This window comes from Watersipora subatra, chromosome 11 (genome assembly GCF_963576615.1).
Source record: "Watersipora subatra chromosome 11, tzWatSuba1.1, whole genome shotgun sequence".
Lineage (NCBI taxonomy): Eukaryota > Metazoa > Bryozoa > Gymnolaemata > Cheilostomatida > Watersiporidae > Watersipora > Watersipora subatra.
The window spans coordinates 7,177,689-7,197,231 of record NC_088718.1 but is presented as its reverse complement, the minus strand read 5'-3'; the positions used below and the strand labels follow the sequence as shown (position 1 = coordinate 7,197,231).

At 37.1% G+C, this 19,543-nt stretch overlaps 2 protein-coding genes across 2 annotated transcripts; one reads left to right on the top strand and one right to left on the bottom strand.

Moving 5' to 3' along the window:
* Nucleotides 1-1,051: 1,051 nt before the first annotated feature.
* Nucleotides 1,052-8,457, bottom strand: LOC137408421 (uncharacterized). Its single transcript, XM_068094948.1, has 16 exons — nucleotides 8,263-8,457; nucleotides 7,442-7,639; nucleotides 7,009-7,154; nucleotides 6,539-6,772; nucleotides 6,231-6,413; nucleotides 5,896-6,002; nucleotides 5,631-5,726; nucleotides 5,127-5,358; nucleotides 4,659-4,777; nucleotides 4,073-4,290; nucleotides 3,656-3,866; nucleotides 3,410-3,530; nucleotides 3,053-3,115; nucleotides 2,428-2,616; nucleotides 1,907-2,116; nucleotides 1,052-1,516 (listed from the first exon to the last, which is right to left on the bottom strand). Exons 1-15 carry the CDS (start codon nucleotides 8,347-8,349, stop codon nucleotides 1,912-1,914), a joined length of 2,409 nt encoding a protein of 802 aa, XP_067951049.1. The 5' UTR covers nucleotides 8,350-8,457; the 3' UTR covers nucleotides 1,052-1,516; nucleotides 1,907-1,911.
* Nucleotides 8,458-11,663: 3,206 nt separating this feature from the next.
* LOC137407765 (uncharacterized) lies at nucleotides 11,664-13,155 on the top strand. The gene is made up of 5 exons (XM_068094147.1): nucleotides 11,664-11,792; nucleotides 12,117-12,249; nucleotides 12,395-12,512; nucleotides 12,797-12,972; nucleotides 13,071-13,155. Exons 1-5 carry the CDS (start codon nucleotides 11,765-11,767, stop codon nucleotides 13,153-13,155), a joined length of 540 nt encoding a protein of 179 aa, XP_067950248.1. The 5' UTR covers nucleotides 11,664-11,764.
* The last annotated feature ends 6,388 nt before the right edge of the window (nucleotides 13,156-19,543 follow it).

Sequence of the window (19,543 nt, the reverse complement as noted above, 5' to 3'; positions counted from 1 at the left end):
CTTAAAATGCACATACATTTCATGTTTATGTTCATGTTTACTTACACATTACTTAAAATGCACATACATTTACATATATACAGCTGTATTCATGCCTGGCCCTCCTGATAAGGCCTGGTTACCTGTTTGGCCCTCCAGCAAAAGTATTTGGGCACCCCTGCCGTATAGCTTCTGAGTCCAGCATCAAGAACCGGAAACAAAAATGCTGTTTCCAAACAAACCCGATCGACATACTGATCTCTAATGGAATATTCTTACCTCGCTCTCAACATCTCACTTTTTTGCATAGATTTTATTTTTTTACAAAAAAGGTAGTTTCTTCTAGAAAATGTTGTCCTCTTTCAAATGGTGTATGATACAACAATCAACTTTAAAGCAACTGCCAATGAGAGTAATATGTGTTGGTTAATGTTGCGGCCTCTCCATTATAACTTTTATAAAAAATAGAGCTCCCATATATGCTTCCGCTGGCCATGGAACTCTGAAACTATACGGCTCTGATCAAAACGAGGAAGTAGCTTTGTTGATATTTGGTACGCTGTCTTCCAAACTTCAGTTCATGATTGAGCAGTTGTTTATAGAAAAATGCAATGTCGCTGCAGATTATGTAAATTTTGGGAACTGATCATCTTTTCCTCAACGCCGAGAACAAAAGTTAATTCAGTTTTTGTGTGTGTACCATTGAATGGAGTGAACTTATACTCTCAGTGAGAGTCTCTCACTTTGGGTGGTAAGCTATAAAAACGCCTTTGGCTTGGCTGATCTAATAAGGAATTATTTACAGTGATGAATAGCACTGCTGCTATACAACTGGTGCAGAATTTTTACATGCCACAACTCACTTACACATCCGCATTTCATCATGTGACTTTTGAAACAGATCAGTTGTAATAGTATGTAACAATATCAAACCAATAATTCTTGATCAAATCAAGTCAGCTGTGATCTACATGTACATAGACAATTCTTGGCACAAATGCAGGCATCAAATCATCAAGAGGCTCAGTTTGATCAAGCTGTCTCAATAAATATAAGTAGGACAATTGGCCAGGCTGTGTCTTTATATCTTTTTACAAATCCCAAAAGCGTTTTAATCCTCACTATTGCTACAGCATAAATTAGAGTTTGACTAACAATGTCTGGTGTTAGCCATTAAAAAGACTCATGTTTGAGCCTCATCCAGGAATCACGTCTGCTTTATGATGTGGTGGATTAGGGGATAAAATGTGAGATAAAGTTTGAAAACACTTACAATGTATATCCAGAATGTTCATTGTATTCTTTCAATAAGTTTTAATATATAAAAACCTTATTTGGAAATACTCAGTAAGATGCTATTCAGACTGTACGAGGATGAAGTCTTACGCCTAACACACCTAAAATAATAAAACAAAATAATGCAAAGGGGTGAGCTTCCATGTCATATATGGGAGATGCTGGAACATTTTCTGATGTAGTAATGGTATCTTCTTGAGCCACTGGCAACTGATCATCATTCAGTGTGTCATAAGATTTACTACAATAATAACAAAAGAAAGTGTTACTAACAGAAAGTATACAAAAGTGTTAACTAACAAATGAGACTTGAGATGTACTCACATGCATCTTATCAACAATAATGAAAAGTAATTCCTAAAACTGATCAATAAAATTGATTAAATGATAAAAGATTTAAGGAGATGGTTTTTTAGATTTATAATATTTTACACCTATGTTCCATTCAAACATGTGGATCGGACAGCTGCGAATAAAAATGCATGGCCTGCTGATATTCTCACAGAGCTTTGGACGTGTAAAGAAGAAACCATTATCATTCATAAGACATCATCATTTATAAATTCTGGTGAGTACAGTTAATTAAAAGCGCAAGTCACAGCCATAGACTATTCTATACCTATAAACATACCGGTATCATTTCTTGGAGTGAGTTTTGCCTAAAGAAATGGTTCTTTCCACACAGAATAATAAACTGTGTGGGGCAGGTTGGTTCTTCTTGGTTTCCTTCCCATAGGCATGTTCAGCAGCCTTCCTACGAGAACCTCCATGTTGGCTCGTTGTTGTGCCGAGTGGCCTTTTTCTTCTGGCCACTGCTGAAGGCTGCACTCCAATTTTAGTCCTGTAATTATTATGATATTTGTTCTTTTTCATGTGAAATATGTTTTTCGTTATGTCTTACATGGTACAAATCTGATGATACTGTGATTAATCACAAAACTTTATCCAGAATATCTGATGAGGAGTGTCTGACACCAGCCAAACTATTAGTCCCAAAACCGCTGGGGGGTGGGCCTAATAGTTAGGCATGTATCAAACGGCTATCAACATTTAATACCATGTGAGGCATGCTTGTACATTAATGTATAACTGACTGACTTGTTATCTAAACTATGGCAATACTACACCCTGCCAATTCACCCTAAAATTCACCTCTTTTGCGTAAAACTGTATCCTTCTCCTAAAGACAATGGTGTGTTCAGGAGAGTGATTTTCTGACTCGCTGTACGGGCCTTCCACCGTTCGATGAAGGTCTCAAAGGCCGGACCATACATAGCCGCCTCATAGTAGTTTTCGAGTTTATCCGACATGTCCTTGTGGAATGCATCAATAGCTGCTTGCCTTTAAAAAACTCAATAATATGTACATGATGTGCATATTATAAACAGTAATATCTCCCAGTGTTATGTAATCTTGTCTTTCAACTATTGAATCATCATTGTTCACACAGAGTATGTACTTCGGCATGAATCATAAAATGTACAATCATTTGAGAAGCAAAAATCATTACTGAATAAACTGAGCAGGAGAGTAAACACACCACTGGAGTAATGAAGCAAGAAGCAGAAGGTGGTAAGTTTGTTGAACAGAGAACATAGGACAAGGGGCTTCTGACATGATTTTATCAAATCAATCACCACAGTGGCAAATAATATACATCAGGTATGTTATGCGATGATGATTGCTGACATGTCATAACAGGCATGTGTGACAAAATAGCTTATAAATGAAAAACATGTATAAATATGATGATCATGTGCCTTGTCTCGTGGCCTACCATTTCTGGCGCTGTAGTTCAGAAACCTTTGGTATCACATCCACTTCTGAATAACTGTTCTCGCTAAAATGATAAAAACAAATGAATTGTTCACAAAATGTAACATATCCAGCTACCTAATGAATTTTAGTGTTTGAGTAATCATGCCCACATATGACCAAACTTTATATTGTATAACACAAGTAGGTTCTAGTTGAAAAAGATTATTTATACTTTCGTACTGCAAGTGGTTCGAATGAATTCTTCGTCTCAAAAAATTCCAATCTTTAGTAATAGTAAGCTTTATGGCTGACTTTTGTTAGTCATACATGACCACTCCATTTTACGAAGCGAAGATGGTTAATACTAGGCCAGTACCTTTTAACAATCTCTTCGTATTCAAGATGTTCTTCTACTTCTCTTTCTGTACTAATCGTTTTATTATTTATACAAGTATTGTGGTGGAGCGGCTCCAACCAGCCTTTCTGTGCTTTCTGACCTGTACAATAGTTTAGAATGTTTTATGAGAGTTCACTGTGAATAGTCAAACTTTACATCTAACAAGGCTAAGCAAACTAGTTGACTTATTATCATTTTAAACAGTAATTAGTCCTATGGTATTACCTGTTGAAAGCCAAAACAAAACCTCCCTTTGGTGCTGGAGTGGCTTATAGTGGTGTGCATTTGTTCCACATTCAAATGCACTCTCCATCACAGCCCACAGGTGCTTACACAGGTTTCCTGTGTTTCCATAAGTGCAGCTACACAAACCTAGATCAGCTTGGACGAGTCTCTTGGTCTTCCCTATGACCACCTCATACTGGTCACCAACCTTCTGCAAAGACCAAGTAAGTTATATATACATAAAAAACCGTAAGGTCATTATTGCAGCAGAACTTACTATACTTGAGGAACGCTTAATGGGAATATCAAGAAATCCGACACAAGACATCTCCCCTGTAACTCAACTTACCCTACTCTAAAATTACGTCCAATAACATAAATTGAACTAATCCACCTCATGTACCACATGCTACTCACATGCTTTATTGTTGCTGATGAAGTTGCAGGTCGTTTCCTTCTGTGTCTAAGCTCTGTCCTGCCATGGGCAATATCAAGAAGTCTGTTACAAATTGAATTCTCAAATTTTGTGATCAGATACTCCGTCAAATGGACACAGTTGAACGCCCTAGCTCGATGAAGAACTGTGTCCTTGAGGAGTCTGAACGCTGCCTCCACAAAATTGTTGGTGTTGTTACCTTAAAGATCGAACATAGATGTTAAGTATAAAATAAATAATTTGGTAGCACAGGCCCACATAAAATCATACAAGAGGCAATATATAATAAAGCTAAAAGGCCATACAATTGGTGCTTAAATGAGTATAAACTAGACAAATGAAAGGACAATAACATTCCATGCGATTTCTTCTCATACATAATATCAATTGCAGACTCATGCCAAGCATTGAACTTTGTGGTATACACTATATGTATGACATGCAATGCAACACCACATTCAATTGACCATAGCCCATGGATACACCTAAAAAGCTAAGAAGGTGAAGAGCAGAAGCAAGGAACAGTGAACAGTGGATTGCATGCAACAAGCTTCTTTTAATAGCCACCTCTTGTGAGACTGCTCTGGCGGAAGCACAAAGCCCAAAGACTTCGCCTGCCATGTAACACGCCAAGATAATTGGCATAATTTGGATATTTTGCCAGACACGAATGGTCACTCTCATAGCTATAAATCATTAAGGAAGTTGTTAATAGCTGCGTTTCAAATCATCAAATATACATTTAAAGTATGCCAGATAAATTACAAAGAATTACACCTAGCCTAACTATTAGTCATCAACCCTCCTGGGGTTTGGGGAATAATAGTTAGGCTAAAATTACACCAAATAAACACTAACATATACATAACAACACCAAGGATTGGTGCTGATATTCTGCTTTTATTATTTTCATTATCCATAACACAGGGTAATCATTGCTGCTCCATTTCTCGCTCCAAAATATCAGTAGGTATTTGAAAATTGCTTTCTGAATAATACAAATATCAAATACATAGCATTATAAATTATACTTACATTTCCATGTATTCAGATTCACTATCGCTGTAGAGAAGCCTACGAAACAGTTCCATGCATGTGTTACGATCTCTCAAGTGGATCCTGTTGTGGCTGTTCCACAGCCATCTCCACACCGCTTGCTGTATGTGGAATGTGCAAAGCAGCACTCGACTTTCTGGAAACACAGTGTTAATGGCCGCATGTTCTGCCTTTGAGTCATCAACCATAAACAACGTTGGTCCAACTAGGCCTAAAATTGTTGAACGATGGGTGTTGATCATACCAAACACGAAGAAGGGCAGAGATGGGTTCCTTGTCATCAAAACACTGATTGCCAAGAGAAGTTTTTATGTGATTTGTGAAATGCATTGTTCTGGGTACTACCAAGTTCACTCATTAACCACTAAACAGAGTGGGGATTTTTTTCACGTGTCTCTCAGCCTACATTGTTTTTTCGAGTACCAACATTCAATGAATTATAGTTTCAGATGAATTATCTTCAAAAAAATAATAATGAAAAACCTCTGTTATAGAAGCCAGAACTGTCAGCAAGCTGTTTGATCTGGTCTAATCCCATGGTGATGGCATCTTCACTTTCACTTGTGGTCAGAAATGCACCTGCAATAAAATCACAATATGTTTAGTTTGGGTTTTTCGATGTTCTAGCATTTCAAAACCTTCATGGCTTTTTGCAACTATAGCATGCATTGTCTTGAACAACAAAAACATCAAATCAGGTTGTTATTAGTGAATGAAGAATTACATTGTATTTAAATTTTATTCATACCTAAAGGGACACCTCCTCCATGGCAATGGGTTAGAAGTAGAAAGAGGCGGGTCTGGTGACCGTCCATTCCACCACTGGCATCTAAAAACACTATCTCTGCAGACTCTCTGCAACAGATTATGTGCCATGTATGTTATTTTCACTGCCAGTTTGAACATAAAGGCGCATTTAAATGATAAATAACAATAAATGACACTGAATGACAATTAATAGAGGAATATAATCAGTGGTTGGGGTCAGTGGTTGGGGTCACTAAATCCTATATCCTATCTAGTAAGTGCATGCTGTACATAGACTATACCTATGTAGAGTCACAGTAATGTTTAGAAGCTGACCTTAAATTGTGTGAGCGCTCCATCAGTGGAGTTATCAGAGAAACAACCATTTGGCCGCTCTCTGTTAGACCTGTCGAAAACTTGACATCCTCATTCTCCAATTTTATTTGTAGAGCCTCTCTCATCTCTGCGGTTGTCTTTTGAAATTCACCATATTTGATTTTTTTCAGTTTGTTATAAAGTCTAAAAAGCAAAATATGAGAATTGCTAGCAATTTGAATGGTTATCAAATAATTTGTAGGTCAGACAATGTACGCGGAGCGTATAAACAATGTTCAACTGGCCTTTCCTTCACACAAATTATATACCTTGAGCAGAACTTGGATGATGGGATGATTGACCTGTCCGCAAGTTTGACAACATCCTCTTCCACAGTCATTTTCAAATGACTTAAAGCTGAGATCGGAGAATGTCCATCAACAAAAAGCTGTTCTAGTGCTCTAGTGGTTTCTTCAGAGACACGATTCTTTCCATATGAAGCAGCAGAAGCTGTTTGGTGGTTGTGGGCCAAATTGAGCTTAACCACTGCTTCACTAGATCCCCTTGAAACAGAAAATATTTATTTCTATTAACTAATCTGATGAATTCAGTCCAACAGTCGCTTAACAAGTTACAAAATCCTTTTAGAGGCATAGAATCAGGGGTAACAATGTTTTATTTAATTGTTATGTTACCGATTGATTTTGATAACCGATTTTGGTTTGAAATACAGGCATTACCTCAAAATGTATAAATCCTAAAGCAATTGATAAGAGAGACTCGCTATATTCTAACTTACATGTTTCCCTTTGACTTTAAATTTATTGTGAGCGTGGCTGGACATCCAGTGTTTTTTATGTTGGAATATTTTCGCTTCCTCTTCTGCTTATTTTTGCAGCTATGCTTGTTTTGATACTGTGTTTGATGCTGACAAACAGCTCTAAGCTGAAAAAGGTACGTAATATATTAGATCCACAGAGTACAAACATGACAGTGTATACTATACTTGCACCAATCCAATGCCCTTGAGGTTCTTCTTTCACAACTGTATAGTGTGTCGGACTCGGGTCTTGTGCCCGACTTGTGTCTTTCGAGTGTGGTGAGGTTAGAAAACGATTGAATCTGTTTTTGAGTCACAACCAGCGATTCTGGTTATACATTGCAGGCTGGTGATAAACCTGGTTTAACAACACTAGAGTATTTTCATTCCTATTATACTTGTGATAACTTACACGAAACAGGAGTCTTTCTGTAGGCTTCCTGATTTCCTTTGTGCGCCATCTGTTGTTTGCCTGAAACGAGGCCTTCCAAGCCAAGATATCGGATTTTGATTTTAGTTCCTTCACAGAGAAGACAAAGGTCGTCTTGGAGGTTATTCGGACCATCTCGTGCTTTAGAAGGTGGTAGGCAAAACCTTCAGGTAGGATATTCTAAGAACAAAAAGTATCATCAAATACCTTCATTGGTGAACACATCACAATCATACTCAGACCATGATTGATAGCAAAGATAAACTGTATAGTTGCTTCGTCATTAGTAGTTTGACCAATGTAGTGAGTAGCTGGCGGCAAATGCCCACCAACCTCCCCCAAAATAATGTAATGGGGCAAATGAAATGCATGAATTTTGGGAGATTTTGACAACCAGGTGTCATATTAAAGCGAAGTACTTCTAAAAGATGAGCTCATTTATGAAGCGCCTCATATAATTTGAACAGAGTAGGCTTGACTTAAAAGACTGATTCATAATATATGCTTGGCAGGCATGATATTTATTCTGTGAAGCAATTGTATGAGAAAAGGTTTTCTTTGGCTTGTCTTTGGTATGAGCAAGCAAAATCGAGTTCAGTATTCAGTTAGATAACACAAAGTGCAAGTAGAGCAAGTAGTTCGTGATTGATTTTGTTACAATGTAGTTATATACAAAATTAAAAATCAAATTATTTTATCTCTGCTCTACTCTTCCCCTAACTTAACTGAAGATAAAAGAACTGACAGACAGACCACACAGGACAGTCTCTTGAGTCTTGTTTTCAGTTCATGTCATGCCTTACTTTACAAATGCTGTCCCATTCTGATACTTCCACTTCTTGGTGACTGGCTGCTGGTTTTTCACAATGATATGTGTGGTCAGTGCTCATGGTATGATAGGTGTCTGATTCAAGCTTGCTGAAAGAATCTTTTCTCCAAGATAGGGAAGATGCAAGTTTAGTGTACGAGTTTAGAACGTGTAGTTTAGAACGCGATAACGAGCGAGAGGAAATTAGCTACGAAATTAGAATAAGTACGCTCGGCGTACTTGGCGCTCGCGGGTAAACCCAACAACCCATTATTCCTACCTCCCGCGCGCGTTCTCATTTGGGGTGCTAATTTCCTCTCGCTACCCGGTCCGTTACTACCTGTTGTTATTGACTATGTTGTGTTGCGTAGTCCGGACAACAGACCTGTCATATCCGTATGGTACATATCCGTACTACAGTTTTTATGTCCTTAAAATACCGGGTCGTATCAAATCACCCCCGGATAATAATCCATTTTAATAAATATAACTGGTTCCGGGTAAAATACTTGTATTTTATCGTATCGTGTCTAAACACCAACTGCCCGCCAAAAAGTTGAGCCTCGTTTATATATAACGATTGAGTGTAAAACCTGGGTAAACTTGCCCGGACACGGAGAGAACTAACTAAAGGCCGTGTCGGCCATAGTCCGTATTCCGGGTTAACAATTATAACATCGCTAGTTCATTATAAAAATATATACAGTAATTCACCTAATTTTCTGAGTCCAATTATAATATAATTTACACAATATTATTAATACACAAACAAAACGTAAATGAAACAATAAGAATAAAAGTGTTATTGTGTTCTTTTAGCTGCAATATTTATTTGTAGATCGGCGGCTGTTGGGTTATACAGTTCATTACAAGGTGTTGTAAACGTAAAAATAAAGCGAGATATTCTAAAGAACAAACTCTATGAAAGGAGTGGTGGCCATGAAAAAGACTGTGGGGGGAATAACTCCGAAGAGTTGTCTTATTTGGATGCTATCGGTCCCATGGACGTCAGGCTCATCAAGGCGCTCCGGACACCCGTCGCAGAAAAACATGGTGAACTGATCAAAGGGAAACGGTGACGTAGCCAATATATATATATATATATATATATATATATATATATATATATATATATATATATATATATAGAGAAGAGACTTCTGGGATAGTGGTTGACCTAGAAAAGATAACAGACGCCATTTATTAAGGCTTTTACGCAGTGAACAATCTTCTATAATTTATTTCTTACCGTTCACTCATAGGAAGACATTTTTTATGTTCATGGTTACATGTCAAAATATTCTAAGTTTCTGTTATAATTAATTGTTAGAGGTTTAAGATTACTTAAACAATATTGTTTCCGTTTTTGTTCTACATTTTCTCGAGATAAGATTTTGTAATTAGCCCTTTTTGTTATCGAAATATGTCTTATTGTTTTTTACAATTACTGTTCGCTACCCAGTATATGTAGAATTTTCTGGGCTTTTTGTTAGTGTTTAGATTTTTACGGTACAATGGCTCATTGTCTAACAATAATTTTTTATTGTTCTGTATGTGAAAATTCTTAGAAACTCGGCAGTCAGCAAGACTATATGATTGGTCGGTTTGAACGATAACCGTCAATCTCTAGGCCAATCGCTTATGTAATATAAATACTGCCACCAATTTTTAGGCAGTTCAGCTTGGGTGTGACTCTTGAATTGGATGCATGATTAGTATTACTATAATAAAGTCGTTATTGTTAGAGAAATATCGTTTATAATCGTCACTAACAGCAAGCTCACACAAAATGACTACAAATAAATAGGATAATTAAATAATTATTCTTACAAGAGTTGTGTTCTCTCCTGTTGGTTTCAGCAGGTTACAGCGTTGGTTTCAGCGCACTCTGTTGGTTTCAGCAGACCGGAAGTGAGTTGGGTTCAGCTCCCTCCTGTTGGTTTCAGCAGGTTGTACAGTCAGCAGCGTTGGGTTCAGCGCACTCTGTTGGGTTCAGCAGAGCACAAGTGAGTTGGTTTCAGCTCCCTCCTGTTGGGTTCGGCAGGTTGTACAGTTGGCAGCGTTGGTTTCAGCGTACTCTGTTGGTTTCAGCAGAACGGAAGTGCGTTGGGTTCAGCTCCCTCCTGTTGGTTTCAGCAGGTTGTACAGTCAGCAGCGTTGGGTTCAGCGCACTCTGTTGGGTTCAGCAGAGCATAAATGAGTTGGTTTCAGCTCCCTCCTGTTGGGTTCAGCAGGTTGTAGCGTTGGTTAAAGCGCAGAGAACTAGAGCTAGGGGTTGTCCCCACCCCACTCTTGCGAGTTTTCTTCAAAGGGCAGGTGCTAAAAGATTTTAGCCATCATTCTTTTTCTTCAATGACTGAAAAATATATAATAGAAACTTGGATTTCCAGCAATATAGTAGCTATTGATTGACACACTCCTTTCTCATCTCCACGCTACGAGTACTCAGTTGAGAAAATAATAAAAAACGATTGTTTATTGAGAATTCATAGTGCATCATTTTCATTAATAGGTTAATTTTTTATCTGAGATGAGGCTACCTGTGCTAGAATATCATAAAACAAGTTCAACGATGCCCTTCCTGACAGATATAATAGAAGACATTGGCCTACAGATCGTGACATTGCCAATCACAAGCTCTTCCATGATGTTAGTATTGAATTTAAGTAGTATTCATTTCACAGCTAAGATTATCATTGGATGTTTGCATGGAGCCTTCTTGACAATGCCTAAAAGTCACATGATCGATATTTCCTTTCTGAATGTTCTCATGACCAAATTAATTTGTGCTGATAATAACTAGGCCTAATATATGTAGGTTGTATGTAGATTTTTACTAGTTACCATCGTCCTTGTAGGGGTAGCGGCAGTGACCAAAATAACTGTGCCACTTTGGTAGAAGGCTGGTTAAAGAGACATTGAAGATCAATTTCACTTCAGAGTTTGTAAGAGGCTCACAGCGCTGTCTGTTTGTGCACCACACCAGACCAACGTCATCTACTGAAGTGCTATGGTGATGAGCTATGTTGTTTGGATGCAACATATAAGACAACTGTAATAGTTTGCTATATATCTCTTCTTCGTTGTGGTGGAAACCAATGCTGGCTACTAGGTAATACGGTCATATAAGTCAGTCTTCTAACTAGTAAATATTAAAGTGGGTTGAACATGTGGGTAACTGATCGTATTAAAGTCTTCTTTCTTCTGGTGGTTCACATTGTCTGAAGCCAAATTTGCACTTTTACTGCAACATCTCAATGACGCCACTCCATTTTGTGATTAAAATGTACTTGTGCCAAAATTGATCTCTCACTACACGCACGCTAGTTGTACATCTTCAACAATGAAGAAAGTGTTCTAATTTTACACAGGTTGCTGCTACGTTTGTAACAATGGATGGGACTCGAAGAGATATTCAGGAAGCTTTGAGTATCATGAAGAAATGAAATCCAGTATGGTCGCCAAGATCCTGGATCATAGATTACGCTCAGGCAGTGATGTCTGCACTTAAACACCTCGTTCCAGGTATTAAGCTTTTTTTAATGCATCTCTAAACTATAATGACTCAACTAAAAGGAAAAGGTTTAGTGATATGTGTATGGTATGCAAATTGTCAAGATATGCATGTACTGTATATGTACTTTTAGAAGAATGTCTAGTAGCGCTGATATTTAGAAAAATGGTACGTCAGGCTGTCAGTGTTGTGGCATATACTATTGTAGGTCTGAAACTCACTAATGTGGCATCACACTTCATAAACCAGTATCAAAAAATGATCAAGTAAATAATAAAATGACCTAAATGAATACATTTCACGCTTTCAATATATGCTCTTGAACTTTTTTTTAGAAAGCAATGCTCTACTGTGTGCATTCCATCGTGAGCAGGCATGGGACAGACAGTTGAAAAGAAGCGAAAATCAAATCGGAGAAGAAGAATGGCAGATCATACTCGCATCACCAAGGAAAATTGCAGAGTCTAGGTTTGTCTCCTCATGTCCTACGTACACAATAAATCTATATCTAAGAAAATCATAGCAGTGTATTAAGTTCAGGCTCATGTACTTCTTGTGTAAAAGTATACAAGAGTTGATTCCAGTGCATCTAGTTGTTTTTTTCATATTTCAGAACGGAGTATGTGTCATCAAAGTTAGCATTAGAGGGGTCTGAATGGTGGGAAAATCCCAAATCCCTCAAGATACAAGAGTACTTCCTAAACCAGTGGATGATTGAGGATATGCCCAAGGTTGAATTATAGAAAAAATTAACAATTCACATCAGCTTTTTGTATCAGTAATTGACAGTATAATTAATGTTTCTGTATTTTAATTAACAGTATCATTTAAATGTTTCAAAAGGTTTTGAGCATGCACCGCTTTTTATTGAATTTTTTTGTCCACATACAATATAACATAATCCGTTGAGATTCTATGGGTCTAAGACAATGTTGAGGAATAGCTTCCATACAGAAAAGCTCAATGAATTATTTTGATCTGAAGTTTATATCAGTTCATTTATGTATTATTGTAGAAGTGGGTGGAGTGTTATAGGCGTAATAGATTCCTGTTTAGTGTGCGCACCAACAACAGCATCGAACGCATCAACAGACGTTTCAAGCAGAACTTTTCACACTACAGGACCAACAACGGTCTCACCAGGCTGCTCCACATAATCGTGACCCACTTCACACCCTTTCTCTTCAACAGGTACTATGCACAAATTGAATTTGATTGGTGTTACATTAAAATTTCTATCATTGGCTATTCTATCATTCTGTTAGCAAGCCAACTTATGTTCATTTTAGATATTCTGCACATGTCGAAGGCCTCATGACAACATCGATTTTGGCTTGCCTGCGGAGAGATGATATTGTGTGGCAGTTGCAATGAGTGGTTTCACCGTTGGTGCATAATTATGAAACGCACAGATTTTGACCGTTTCACTGGTGCTGTGGATCATGAATGGCGATGTAAAAGGTTTGATCCTGTAGGTTAAGTTTTTTATTCACATGCATGATTTACGTTATTGCATATGTATAAAGATGTATCAACTTGTTTTATATGCAGTAGTCATGATGAAGTTTTAAATCTGCTTGTGTCAACAGGTAATGTTTCTGTTTATATTTTGTAACATCCCATTTGTGTGATAAGGGAGGTGCTTTTTTTTCCATCATGACTGATAAGCACCAGAGGCCATCAGCGTGGTATGTTTAACACTTTTTATGTTTTCTAGTGTACATATGCTGAGAGATATACCAATACCTGTTTATAGATTTATTCATATTTTAATTTATTTCAAGCTTTTCTATGAATGAGGTAGTGAATGAGCCCTTCCTCTTCATATCTAAGACATTGTAAATATAACACAGATCATGTGTCAGTTATACTGGCCTAACATGCATATTCTATTTCAAAGTAATTGATTTCGCATATATGCAAACAAAAAACATTTGTAGATACTTTCCAGTAAGAAAATGTAGTTGATGATAACGATATCATAGGTCCCTGGTGCTCGCTCAACCTCTTGTTCAGCACATGAGCCACAATATCTCATCTGCAACACAGTTAAAAATAAATATTCCATATGACACAACGAAGCATGAATTTACTGAGTGAAGCAGATGCCAAGATTACGCGGAAAAAACAAAAAGTAGGATTTCATTTCCTATATTAACAAAATACATAATTTTAGCAAGAATAACAAACCAGTCAGATACATGTAGAAAACTAGCATTGCTATTGACATCTATTGTGAGTGCAATCTGTCATCCCTATATACATGGAGATACAGCAATGTCACTCACTTGAACTTTGTATGGCTATTTCTTCCCTATGTTGAGATCTTGGCCATGTTTGCATAACATTATCTTCAAACCAACAATCGTACGTAGGATCTTTCCAATGGAACGTCTTGACCTCTTTGCAAAACTCTGCACTACAAAGGTTGATTAAACAAAAAATTAGAGCACCGCAAACAAGCAAAGTTTGTTTATATATAAACCTTATATATATATATATATATATATATAAGGTTTGTAGAGGTGTATAGAGGTCAAGGCGTTCCTAGTGACACTTCTAACACACACACACATATATATATATATATACACTATAATTATATATATATACACTATAAATATATATACACTTTGCGTCATCTTTCAAGGGTCCAATGATTCATATGCGATTAGTATCTAAGCTGAAAAACTAGTGTAATATGACTAAATAAAAGCAGAAAGCTGATCAATCGCACTTGCTATACTTACAATAAAATATGTTACTCAAGACTCAATGCTAGCCTGCGTAGGCCTGATTGACCATTATATATAAATACATGTATGTGTATATACATTTCAACTTGTAAGTAACCGGTCTCAGAGCGTACCGGCGTGAGTAGGACAGTAAAGCTCCTGTCTGGCTGTTTCACCACATATTTCACCGTGTGTCTCAGCTCATATTCATTTACGTATTTTTGGAGAATGCTGAATGCACATACATCATACATCGCAATGGAGTAGCCGCCATATTTAAGCTGTAAATAAACAGCATGAGTACTGTAACAGAATTTTAGGAAGTAATACCGGTAATTGGTTCTGACTGCTACTAAGAAACATTTAGGCCTACTGCATAGCTACTGACCCATGCCATCTTGTTTTAAAGGGTGATGCTGACAAGAAGAATGGCACAAAGTACAGTTGCAGTTGTTTGTTTCCTTCCAATTCCTTACTTTTGGCTAGGCCTGTGATAATTATCGATTGGCCGAGGTTTAAGCTAACCTTCCATCTTAATAAATCTAAGCAGTCACAATCAACAGTTTTTCATCGCACTCAAACTCTCACACAACTAATTACAATATTAACCAAGAGATAAAAGGCTGGGGGTTTGTGATATTAACGCAAATATTTCATAATAAATAGTTCCTGTGGTAAATAGGCCTATAAACAAGAACACAGAAAAACCAGCCTATCACGGTAAGAGAACACAAAGTTTAATAACAATTGTTGCCAAACTATGCGTTCTTTTTCTGGGATGTACTAGGCTGTATACAAGCTAAACAGGGGTTTATATACAGGCTAGTGATGCACAGGATGTTGCGGTCATTTCATCAATTTACAACAAGACTCCACTGAGCAACTACTAACCTCAGCTTGAGCTAGTAGCAAAATAATTGATGATGCACTATTCCAAATAGATCATGGTTTTTTATTATTTTTTTTCAAACTACACACAAGATTGGAGTGAGAAATAATAGTGCGAGTTGTTGCTAGTAAACACTAGCAGCAACCCGTTTTATTATTTCTAAGCACTCACCACGTCTTCACTAGCTTGAAGCAGGAAGAAGAATGCTCTCCAATTCACCCTTGTATATACATGTATATACTTGAGGACCTCAATAAGCTAAAAAATTACAATAAGCTGTGAAAGCTGCATTAACTTGCAAGCCTGTATGAGACTTCCTTCTAAAGCCTAGCTGGCTTCCTCAACCTATAAGTTCCTCTAACATTGTCAGGTACGCAAGCGACGCCTGCAAATACAACAGCGAGATTTTTCTGATGGGAACAGATTTTTTTCTCTACCGTATATATCGCATGCCTAGGAAGAACGACTTTTCTGATAGGACCTAGCTTTCACCATATTTTGTAAGCGATTAGCTAACTTCGAACTACATGGATTTGCTAAAATGTGACAAAAAGACTTAGTCATTTTACTTTATCCATAGAGGTAAACGAAGTCCTAGCTGAGAGGGCTAAGCCTCTTTTTAGTTGGAGAAACATATTTTACTGTGAAGTTGACAAGGAAAATTGAAGTTAGCATGTTCGTTAGAGTAAAATTGTTTTTTGCGCAAAAACGGAAAGTCAGTCACTGCATTGTCAGTGGCTATCACAGCAGACAAATCTTGAATTCTAGACCTTTGTGTATCAAATCGTTAGCATCTGTATTTTTCTATGTTACTTTGGTGAGCATAACTTTCTGTTTATGTAAACTTAAAAATCAAGCGAGATATTCTAAAGAACAAACTCTATGAAAGTTTAAGTTTAATCAACTTCTCATCAACTTAACACACAAACTCATTATTTATGAGGTACAACTAGGAGGAGAGCCTGTTATCATTGAATGTGGTATTTCTATTAGCCAGAATACTCAATAAGCAATGAAAATTATTACTAAAGGTATACAAGGTGCGTAAGAATAAATACTAGCATCACAGCAAGCAAACCAAAAAGGTATAAACACAGTATCTCTATAGTAGTAGTTCTGAGAACAAAGTGAGTTTAAACACACATTCTGGCTAAAGCAGGAGTTTGAACCCATCCTCATTTCACTTTCAGTTTAAAAGTTTGAACTTAGTTAATGTTTGGAAATTAAACTCAATGAATAATAGTTTAATAATGGATTGTTTTTTCAGTAATTCATAAATATACTGGTATTAACCTAATTAATTAATATATTAACATACCAATAAAAATGCTATCAATACAAAAATTAAATAGGCAATAAAACAACGAGAGACAAATTTATATTAGTTCAGTATAATACACATGCATTCAGGGTTTGGAAAGTTGGCATACCTTCATGGTTTATGCAAGTAGTCAATCATTCAGGAGTGAATAATCAATGATAATGAAGGGATGACATGATAAGCTGGTCTGTTCAAATTTCATTTAGGTGTGTCAGTTGTACGGTGAGGTTTTAATTAGCCCGTGATTCTACACATGTATTTAAGGTGTTGAATTGTACTGGTACCTTTATTGTGTGTTGTTATATGTGTCTTGAACTATATATATTGCGAAAGCTGCTAGAATCGTGCTCGCTAATAACTTGTTTAGTCAGTTAAAAGCATTTCGCCAACGATTCCGGTGTGCATGCACAGCTCAGATAATTTTGTGAAATTTGGCAAAATAATTCTGTGTTTTCCATTCACTTCGGGATTTCGGTCAGAAACAACGAAAAAAATCGTTTTTGAGCTTTCAAGAGCTTGTAATCACATTTCCACATATTTTGCACCTACATCACAGCAGAGTAAGACATGGTGAATCTTTTGATACCAAATAGCTGTCATGTGAATTTTGTTGCAAGTCAACCTTTAACTTCTTTGTCTATACTGTCCCACAAATCTTCTGGCCATTCCCGTTTACCTCCTACTCTGTTCATCCTTGTCTCTCCACTTAACTGTTCACTCCTTAATCATCACCTCTGTATCTATTCTTGTTCCACAACTCCTTTGTCGACCCCTTTACATTTACTTACATATAATATATGGTCTTTTTTATGTTTTTATTTTTAGCTTAATACATGTAACTGTAATTTTTAGCTTAACAACAAAATGCAAGAATTTTATGGCCTAATCAATTATTGTCTGACTCTTTTTTTATAGAGATAAGCAAGTGATCTTATTTGTTACTAGAATGATGCAATGGCAATAGAGAAAGGAATCAAGCATATGGATTTAGAGGTGCTCAGCCGTAATTTTTACTATAATAACAGCAGTGTTCTAGGCATCTTTCCAAAGCCATGCTAAAAGTTTTAAGAAAAAGAATTGTTCAGGATGGAAATCAAACCCGGGGCATCAGATTCAAAACGTAAGCCTCGCTTCTCAACTGTTTCTGCTTCTCAAAATCAGCTCCTCATGCATTAAGGGCTTATTCTTTGCATTCCAGTGCACAGAGTGGTTCTATGCATGCTCATTTGCTTTTAAGCCATCCCCTTACTAGATGTATATAATATTTTAGTATATTCATGCTGTGATCATCTTGTGGCCTGTGTGAATTTTTCTCCGAATGATGGTTTCGCCAGGATACCAGTTACTACCGCATATATTTGGTCATGATCATTTGCAAAAAATTCATCCTGTGACTCACATAAATTGGTTAGGTAAGCTCTTGACAGTGTATCAGCAATATATAGTTATGTTCCTGGTTTGTGAATTAAATTGAAGTCATATAACTGCATCTTTAACATCATGTGCAGTAGTTTAGGGGTAAGCTCTCCCAACTTCCTTTTTGACTATCACTAACAGTGGCAAGTGGTCTGTCTCAACAGTCACTGATCAACTATAGATATACTGGTGGAATCTAGCGAGCCCAAATTGTACAGCAAGAAAATCTTTCTTAATTTTCTTAAATTGGGCATATGCCTCCTGTCAGAGTGCAACTAGAATACTCTATGGGTTGGCCATCTTGCATAATAACTGCACCCATGCTATTCTCACTATTATCCACACTTATTGTCACATGGAAGGCGCCGATTTTTAAACATATGTGCGTTTTAGTGTGGCTAGCGCGTTGGGTTACAGCTCTTCTCAGACCCAAGAGTTGACTTTCTTTGTAAAATCTCGTAATGATGTGGCTACCTCTGATAGGTTTGAACAAAATTTAGCAAGATATGTTGCCATGCCTAGCAATTGTCTTACATCGTCAGCACACTGCAGTTTAGGCATTACATTTATAGTCTTTATTTTGGCTGGGTCTGGTTTGATTTGCCTGTTACCAATAATATGCCCTGGGTACTCGATCTGTTGTTGCTCAAGCTTGCATTTGTTGAAATTAAACGTTAGACCGGCCTTTTTGCATCGCTCCAAAACTTCCCGAAGCATTTTGTCGTGAGTTTGCTTATCTGGTGCATGACCTACAAGGTCATCAACATAAGTCTTGACATGCGTCATATTGCTAAATAGTTATGCAATGGTTCTATAAATTACTTCAGCAGCACTGCTTATCCCATATGGAAGTCTCAAAAACCTGTAGTGGTCAAATGGAGTAGCATATGTGGTCAGGTAACTACGTTTTTTTGTCTAACTCAAGCTGAAGAAACCCTGCCTGGCATCTAACGTAAAAAACACCTTTGCACCGGAAATGTATGCAAATATTTTTGTGGCGGTTAGAAGCACATAATGCTCCCTTTTTATGTCCCTGTTCAATTCTTTTGAATCTAGACAAACCCTCAAAGACCCATCTGACTTTAGCACATTAACAATAGCATGAACCCAATCGGTTGGGGTCGTCACCTCAGCTATGGTACCTGAAGTTTCTATTTCTTTTAAAGTAGCTCGTAGCTTATTTCTGAGTCTAAATGGCACATGTCTAGGGGTTTGTATCACTGGACTAGCATTATCTTTTAGCTTGAGAACATGCTTAGTGATTAGCTTGCCTAGACTTTTGAAAACATCGGAATATTGTGAAGCAACAGTAGCAAGTAGCAGATCCTACTGAGTTGGCCTATAGACACACAACTAGGAAGCCCAAGAAAAACAGTGTCAGAATCAGTGGCAACAAAATCA

Excerpts from the sequence above, each read along its gene's own strand:
- LOC137408421 (XM_068094948.1), bottom strand. The coding sequence starts at position 8,349 with ATGAGCACTGACCACACATATCATTGTGAAAAACCAGCAGCCAGTCAC. Across the intron at positions 3,531-3,655 it reads TTTGTTTTGGCTTTCAACAG|GTCAGAAAGCACAGAAAGGC; the intron begins GTAATACCATAG and ends ACTATTGTACAG. Across the intron at positions 3,116-3,409 it reads TACGAAGAGATTGTTAAAAG|CGAGAACAGTTATTCAGAAG; the intron begins GTACTGGCCTAG and ends TTATCATTTTAG.
- LOC137407765 (XM_068094147.1), top strand. The coding sequence starts at position 11,765 with ATGTCTGCACTTAAACACCTCGTTCCAG. Across the intron at positions 12,513-12,796 it reads TGATTGAGGATATGCCCAAG|AAGTGGGTGGAGTGTTATAG; the intron begins GTTGAATTATAG and ends GTATTATTGTAG. Across the intron at positions 12,973-13,070 it reads ACACCCTTTCTCTTCAACAG|ATATTCTGCACATGTCGAAG; the intron begins GTACTATGCACA and ends TGTTCATTTTAG.